The sequence below is a fragment of the Megalopta genalis genome, chromosome 2 (assembly GCF_051020955.1).
Source record: "Megalopta genalis isolate 19385.01 chromosome 2, iyMegGena1_principal, whole genome shotgun sequence".
In the NCBI taxonomy this organism is placed as follows: Eukaryota; Metazoa; Arthropoda; class Insecta; order Hymenoptera; family Halictidae; genus Megalopta; species Megalopta genalis.
Genome location: NC_135014.1, coordinates 7,874,875 through 7,883,483, shown reverse-complemented (window position 1 = coordinate 7,883,483; position 8,609 = coordinate 7,874,875). Strand labels below are relative to the sequence as shown.

Genomic DNA, 8,609 nt, shown 5'->3' with positions numbered 1-8,609 from the left:
GCAATAAATTATATAAAATAGAAATACTGTAGATCAGAAATCATGTTCTGGATTTCGAATTCAAATAGCTTCGACTGCAAAGGGTTAAAGACATTTCCATGGGAAATGTTACGATAATAATAATAAGTTATATTATAAAATATACAATATATAATATATAATATATATATATATATATTATTTATATATATTATTATAATAATATTTATATATATATAAAATATATAATATATAATATAATAATAAAAAGTTACCAAAATTGTATTCTTAGGGACAACGAGTGTCGGCTAATTTTACAACGCGGATCGCGCGGAGGTTTTTCGGTAAAAACGGAGAAAAATTGACGGAACACAACGGTCGCAACTCGGGGCAAATCGCCTTGAGACAATTAGCGATAGCCATCTTGCAGCAGGACCTAGGTCTGCGAGGAAGGGGCTGTTGGGCCGAAGCGGCGCGTGCCCTGCGCCAGCGAGCAACTGGGGCGCATGACGAAAGGAACTGCAAGGTGTTACCCCGCCGAGTGCAGGAGATTGCAGGATAAAGAGTACCGACTAAGGGGAGAAAAAAACTGTCTCGGAAGCACTGGGACGCGAAGACATCGTCCCTCCTAGGACCGAAGTCCGTTAACCCGAGGAAGAAAGCGATGAAATTGCTAATCAGCGATACGTGGTGTCTTTTAAATCGATCCACGAATCGTTCCAAGAGAAACTGTGAAACGCGCTTCGTTTCAGCGCGTCATACTCGACAGCATTTTTATAAATAATACTTGACGCGATTAACGATATATCAACATTTTCCGCTTACGTTCAACAATTGTTTTCACGTGCGAACAATAGTTTTGAGCCAGTCGTCGTTTCTGGCTCGTCCACGGCAATCCGATATCGATGCACCAGAGACTAAACCTATCCTTCCGTGATTTTGCAACATCGATTGTTACAGAAAAATTTGTCATAGCGATCCCTTTACTCATACACTTATCGGCTTTCTATCGTTTGTTCTTCGTTCACGCGAGATGCAAATAATTCTTTCACGAAGAGACGTATTTTTTCATTTTAGCTATCGTCCCTCTTGTAACATTCGGTCAGACACGTGGTAAAAATATGAAATAGAATTATCTGTTTCATTTTTTCTAGTGCGATATAAAGAACTCTGTAAAGATATTAGGTAATCCTGGTCCAACAATAAATCATGATGCAAGAAACTAACGATAAATTGTTAATATACATATTAACGATTACGACGCAAGTGTAACAAAGGCACTGTAAATAGTTCGATTCTATAATTTTTGTTAAGAGGTAAAAAAAGCATTTGAACGATACATTTTTCGAGTCTGCAGACTTTGCTTTTACAGTCCAGAATTTTCTTCGGTGCCGCTCGAACAAAAGATAGCAAATTTGATGTTCCACGTTTTCCGAATCGTATCGTACGCCTGTCGCGCCATATGGTTCCTGGGGGTTAATTCCTTTCCAGGAGAAATAGGTTGTCGACGCAGAAAACGACAACACCGATCTATCACACTCGGCACGCGTCCCACCTCCGCCCGAACTTAATTGATTTCTGGTCCGTGCCCATTGAAGAAGTCATTCGAACGTCGATAAAAACTTGTTAACGCTCGTCACTGTGCACGATGTTATTCGTCAAGAACCAATTTTAATCGGCGAAGGGAGAAACGATGTTTCAACATCGAGAGCCGTAGGGCACAGAATGGATGGCCCGTTAATGGCTTTTGTCTCAATTTATACCTATCAAATTTATTTATCAATTTCTGGTACGATTCATAATTATAATTACCTACCGACAACTTCGCCGTCAGATTTCTAGAAACGCCGCTTCGCGAACGAAACATTTAAAAATACACGCTCGCGAAAATTTGTAATTATGGAAAATTACAAACTTAAGAACCTCGAGGATAACGATCCGAATTCTTATCGTAAAAAATAATTTTCTATACGTATAAGAGAATCTAATTGCTATAAAAAGACTCCAGTTATTATATCAACATTTAACATAAAACATCCATTAAATTGTTCTGATAAAAAATGAACATACTAAAAAATATTGAGAATTGCTTTGTTTTATTGTAGTTATATGAATATGTTCGTTCGGTGTTACAGTGCAGTTTCGTCCACGTAGATCCATTCGCCCCATTTTGTACATGTCCATTCAACTACCAAGCATCGGTCCTCGTTTATCAAATGATAATTATTGAAACGAGCATAGTACCATGCAGTAAGAAAACGACGTCTGGAGAATCTTGAAAAACGGTAAGCATAATTACACGTTTTAACGAACACTATTATAGTACGATTTTGCTGTAAATTAAGGAAGGGCGTTCAGGTAGAACATCAATTATCAATAATTTCCCAGATAAAAGTTTGAAAATACGCGTATCGATAGCATTTTTTATGCTGATTCGAATTATGAGAAAATTATTTTGCCAACCAGTATTTTTGTTGATAAAACATTTTTTTAATGAAAAAAGATCGGATGGAAAAAGAACCGTACCCAATTCTTTTCGATATTATGTACAGAAACTGCGGTAAAAAATTCGGCTCAAAAACTATAATTGGAATAAACGCTAAAAAATGCTATCAAAATGCATATTTCTAAAATTTTATCTGTGACATCATCGATAGTTGATTTTCGTCTAAACGGCCTCCCTTAAACTGTAAATCACGAACTAATAAATGAAAAATAGCATATATATAGTAGAGATACATAAAGTGTGCAGACCAATTATCGTGTACCATCGTAAAAATTATTATTATCATATTACAACGAAAATAACATCTTACCGAACTGTAGTTCATTAAATTGAAAACGTAGACCTTGCCTGCGGTTAGTTCTACGCGTCGTATGCTTTTTAACAACATAATCTGTAGAAGCTTTCTGGCACCTAAAGAGAATTGATACCACTTGCCCGAAGATCTGAAATTAATTGAACATGAGGAGGCTAAGCGAGAGGTAGAAATATACAACAGTCGCATGTTTTACTCTGCTGCGATCGTATCGAAAGTTTCAGCAAGATATTTGTCCTTTTATCTCAAACGAACAAGAAATAAAACGCTTCGAACGAAATACCGGGGCATTCGCTGTTCACTGAAATTGCTGAGACACAAGCACGATGGTAAAAGAAGTTTTGATTTGTAAATTTTTAACGGATTGCTTACAAGTAATCATAGATACGATCAATGGCGTCCGTAAAGTGTTGCGCCGGCAGGCTCAGGAACAGCAAGGAATTCAACATGCATGCCGACAACGAAGCGTATCCGAAACTCTTGCTCGGTGAGTTTAAATTCACGATCGCCTAATTATAAAAGGAAAAACTATAATTGCTGAAAAAAATTAATTCATTAAATTTGTTTACGCGAATTGCAACCGACCTGAAACTGACTGAAGCTCACACTGACCATGTTGAATCCTAATTGGAAGAAATAAGATATCGTACACGTGGACTCAAGTGTTCGAGCAAATCTTCAATATTTTCGTTTTAGTTAGAACAAGTTTCGGTTGCGCTTGCTAACGGATATAAATGCGAAAGAAAAACTGGAAGAAATCAATACTAACTCAAATATGTGATCGTGTAATTTTGCACAGGTTTTCAGCGTTCGATAGGCTACGTCGTCCCGTTTGTTAGGATACAATTCTATATCCAAATTATTATTATTTTCCAGAATGTGTTGTAATCTACGTCTAAACATTGTTAAATTTACAAAAGAATTAGATACGCCTTCAAGCTCTATCTTTTACGATTGTGACATATGTATATCGATTTACAGCGACGAGCAAAAGTGTACGCGTGCACCGTACGTCTCGTTTAAAATGAAAGATATATATTATATATTATATATATATATATATATATATATATATATATACGGACCTGATCTTGGTATTGGACATCCGATGTCCATTTGATTGGACATCAGGTGTAAAGCAGATAATAGAGTTCAGGGAAGGTTCTATAATATATATATATATATATATATTATAGAACCTTCCCTGAACTCTATTATCTGCTTTACACCTGTTATTCGAAGATTCGTACTATCGGATGTCCAATACCAAGATCAGGTCCGATATTAGGATTGGACATATCGGGATGTCCAATATCAGATTCAAATACGCATGCTTTTGTTTCATCGTACCAAATCACTGTGTATCGCTCAAAGAAATAATATTACGTTTCTTCTCTTTGCTAAACGATTTTTATGTCTTTACTCGGCCGAACCGACTTCTAAATTGAGAAATAATTGTACAAATGTGCAAAACTCATTGATATTAAACAATCGGCACTTGTCGATTGTCGTGCAAAAATTCAAACGTTGCGTTATATTCCTATTTTTTAAAAATCATCCGTATATCGTGAATATAAGGAAAAATAAACTGCTACGTATCGTTAATTACATTTAACCTTGTAACTACGACCATCCAAATCCGACCGAGTAGTTAAGGAATCGATAGCGTTACCTTCATTTTCATAAGACACGCGGGTGTGCGTAAACACTTTTGCTATACGATTAAATTCTGTCCGAGAATATTCTAAATTTTTGCTTTATTTTTTAAGCAAAATCCGAAAAGATTAGTCGAATACATTCTCAATCGTATGTAGAATAAAAAACTTGTATAGATCCTTCCGAGCTATGATATTAAATTGCTTGGAAATTTCGTTGCATGCGTCAAATCCAAATTGCAACCGTTTCAAATTAATATTCTTACGTATATTTATACGTAGAATAGATTTATATATATATTGCAATTACGTATATTTTAGTAAACCATAAATCGAAGACGCCGCAAATTTTCCAAGCTATTCAATATTTTCACTTAAGACACTCCCTAATCAGTTATTGCACAATTACCCAAAAATTTCACAAAGTCCACACTCGTGCCGAACGAATTGTACTATCATCGAATCGCAAGACACAGCTATGTTGATGAATGATATGGTACAGACGTAGTTGTGTAGCGCAAGAGGCAAGTAATATTTTTCCACGTCCAAAAAAGATTCTACACGAAACATCAGCAGTCGCTCGTAAGTTCCATTGACAGCGTTTAATTTATTAATTACTGTCAATATGGTTGGCATCGCCATGAAAGGCAACATGCATCCGTATATTGTTGCTGCAATCAACGTATTAATTAATACGTTCATTATTCGTGTATGTATTATTTTAATGTAATTACATTAAACGATAGTTCGAATAATATTCTGTTCTTTGTAACATATAAACCGGCAGAATAATCACGATGCTACACAAGCAAACATAATTTCATTACTTTGTCGATTTGCAATTACGGATAACGTTCATACTACATTTTTCATTTAACCTGTCAAACCTGACGATTACTCTGTCGAAAATTGCACTTTCTAATTAGTTCAAAGAATAGAAAAAAGTGTTCCAATATCTTTTTCGATAAAACCAAGAAAACTATCTTTATTATTTTTCCTTTTGTTTCTCTTTTTTTTGACAAAAATACGAATTTTATTACAGTTATCGACATTAATCGATACTCAACCAACGAACTCGATATATTAGACTTGGATTCGAAAAACAACCGATGGTCGGAAAAAGCAAGCTTCCACGTATCGTAATTTAGCGACAGTTTCGAAGCGCGTTTCTTCACGCAACCTACATGTGAGCCGTTTATTTTGAAAGTGGCATAAGTCACTTTTTCAAAAAAAATAGAGTTAATGGTAACACTAATTACAATTGAACGGTATCTTTTCATTTTTTAAAAATTTGCAATCAACTATTAAGATTTGTTCGAGAGAAGTTTTGCTAATTAACGGTATGACAAACATGTTTATTTTGAAAGTGGCGTAAGTCGCTGTACTCAGGAAATTAATTACGGGACTTAGTGTAAAAGAAATAGAAACGTGTGATAAGTGTGCGTGAAGTATTGTTTTGAATTATTTTCAGTATTTTTAAAAAAGTTGTGATCACTGGACTTATTTTTATAAGTGCGAAAGAGAATAGTGCAGTTTTGTAAATTATATTATAGTGATGTGGCGGCTACCTCCAGAACCGCCAGCAGATGGCTATAAAATGTTTTATAAACTAACTTTGGATGAAAAAGATGAATTTCTAACTTTGGATTTGTCACCAAAAAGAGGAAGACCTAGGCGTTATTCACAAATAAAAATGGATCCGTTATACGCCGGATCTCGTCCTGTTTCTTCAGCAAAATACAAAGACATGATGGACTTGCTTAATTATATATCCCCAATATGTCACAGTTATTTTAAAAATTTGAAACAAGACACGATTTCCGAGGACTTAATCACTCCTATTGATGACGAAAATTAAATTGAACCAATGTATTTTCATATAAATTACTTATACTTATGTTTCAAAATGTACTAATTATTTTTGTATTTTATGAATATTAAAATAAAAAATACTTAAATCAAACCTTTATATTAAATATGTTCATGGTATAAATTATTATTATATATGTAATTTATTCAACAATTTTAGTAAATCGCTGTCCTTTCAAAACATCACTTCAGTAAAATACGTCGGACAAAATTAATATATGTCAGTCATTTTTCTATACTATTTATTTTGAAAGTGGCTTAAGTCACTTTACCGTAATGTAAAGTGGTGATTTTTTAATGTTTATACGAAATTATTTATACTGAGAAAAATATCAGTATCCTGAGATAACAAATACAAGTAAATCTTCTCGAAAGTTAGCATCCATATTTTTAAACGCGTTAAAACGCACACCCTTAAATATATCGACTTAAAAACAAAATGACTCATGTCACTTCCAAAATAAACGGCTCATGTATACATACAAAATACGAAATAATTTTACCTGTATATCTAATTGTGGTTCTTTTGCCCAGCGCGTATTGACTAGATAAAATTTCATAGTCCTCTTTCGATTTCATACAAGCCCTCCAATCATTTTGCATCACGTTTAAAAGACCCTTCATCTGTAGTAAGGATCGAATTCATTGCGATGTAATCGATTAAAATTGTTCGTACTAAGAATTGAAAGAACGTACCGCTTCACGATTAAAAAAATTTGTATATTTCGCAATACAAAAGAAACTAATGAGAGAAGGAGCAAAACCTTCCGCGAACGCATCCATGTCACCGTCTCTTTGTGCAGCTATTACACCGCCAACCTGAAAATGTTTTCATTCTATATATAAAACTACAACAACTTACAATTGGTATTTTTCACAAAGACATCGCATTCACCGAGGGTTAATAAATTAATTATCCGAAATTGGTTACTATTTATATTAATTTCTTTTGCAGGCGGATATTGTTAAGCGGTCCCTCGGCTATTTTATCATCTAATTTATTAATTAATTCCTAGTCTTAATTAATAATTGCGTGCGTCTCGGTTAAGAAACATTAAGATCGCACAGGGATTTCCGACTCACGGTAGCACCCGGGCAGGAAGTAGAGACGGACGGGCGCTACGATTTTACGAGTGAATCCGTCATCTAGCGGAGAGAATCGAAACTAAATTGTTCAACAGTTCGAGCATTCTACCGCTATGTGGTTTGGCGCTGTTCGTAGATTTTCGGTAAGCACACGATTCGTGCCGTCGTATACACGATATATAATCTACCAAGTATAATTTACCATTACGAATTAATTTACCAAGAATAAATAATCATATTGACATCGTGTCTATACAAAAAATCTTGTGAACATTCCTCTATGTTCAGAAATTTTGTTGGTCTCCGAATTGTCGGATTTTATGATACTTTTTATATCCGCATCCCCTATGTAGCATTATTCCAATATTTATCCGAATATTCCGGGGGGCGCCGATGACTATTATATATAATAATTATTTTATTGTAAATTATATATTTTACACTGCAATTTGAAGTTTTAAATATTATAAGATATATTCGTAGTCTCAATTCATCCCAGTATTCTGTTATAGTTCTTTTATATCGCCTCAATGAAGAAATTTTAATTGCAAATACATTACAGCAAAAACGGCAAGAGTCATTTACAGCTAGATTTAGATGTGTTCTAATAGTTAACATGCACAATTAAGAGCCAATATAATTGAAACAAACAGAAAGTATAATACGTTCACCAACAAAAATTAATGTTTAATTTTTTAATTTTAGCTAAACGTAGAAACTAATATATTCTTATCAAATATTTAAAGCTATCTCCGAATCGTTACGAACAACGGTACTTACGTAGTATAAAACTTATAGAAAGGAAACGTTTAAAACATTTGTAACTTTCAGCATAAAATTGCAATACCTGAAAAACAGTTTGAGTAATGACCAATGGCAGGACCACTATTCCAACTAAAATCTTCGACCACGGTGTTTGATAAGGCCATTGTCCTATGCAACATAACAAATACCTATTGACTTTTAAATACTCGTATTGGGAAATTTCCATGTTCTCCATTTCGACCTTTCGTTGGTTATTTCTGTTTCAAAACTGAGCTCGATGCTTATCGCGAGAGATGTCCGCGTCGATTGCAGGAAGCATTGTTACATATTCTGTTTGAGGGTCGACGAAAAATAATTATCCTAAATTGATTCGCTCGATTCTTCGCGTAAGCTATTAGGTAGAGTAAAGGAACAGGCGATGCGCGGAGCCAAAGGT

General features: G+C 34.5%; 1 protein-coding gene across 3 annotated transcripts; it reads right to left on the bottom strand.

Moving 5' to 3' along the window:
* Window positions 1-2,056: 2,056 nt before the first annotated feature.
* On the bottom strand, window positions 2,057-8,492 carry LOC117218294 (uncharacterized). Of its 3 annotated transcripts, XM_033466582.2 has the most exons (9): window positions 8,256-8,491; window positions 7,019-7,141; window positions 6,826-6,946; window positions 4,863-5,124; window positions 3,568-3,693; window positions 3,384-3,474; window positions 3,171-3,307; window positions 2,796-2,928; window positions 2,057-2,253 (listed from the first exon to the last, which is right to left on the bottom strand). In XM_033466582.2, the coding sequence occupies exons 1-9, from the start codon at window positions 8,406-8,408 to the stop codon at window positions 2,203-2,205; spliced, it is 1,197 nt and encodes a 398-aa protein (XP_033322473.2). In that variant the 5' UTR covers window positions 8,409-8,491; the 3' UTR covers window positions 2,057-2,202. The 3 variants fall into 3 exon arrangements, with proteins under 3 accessions (XP_033322473.2, XP_076384926.1, XP_076384925.1); XM_076528810.1 differs by lacking the exon at window positions 2,057-2,253 and having other exon boundaries at window positions 2,892-3,108; window positions 8,256-8,492; XM_076528811.1 differs by lacking the exons at window positions 3,171-3,307; window positions 3,384-3,474 and having other exon boundaries at window positions 8,256-8,492.
* Window positions 8,493-8,609: the final 117 nt, after the last annotated feature.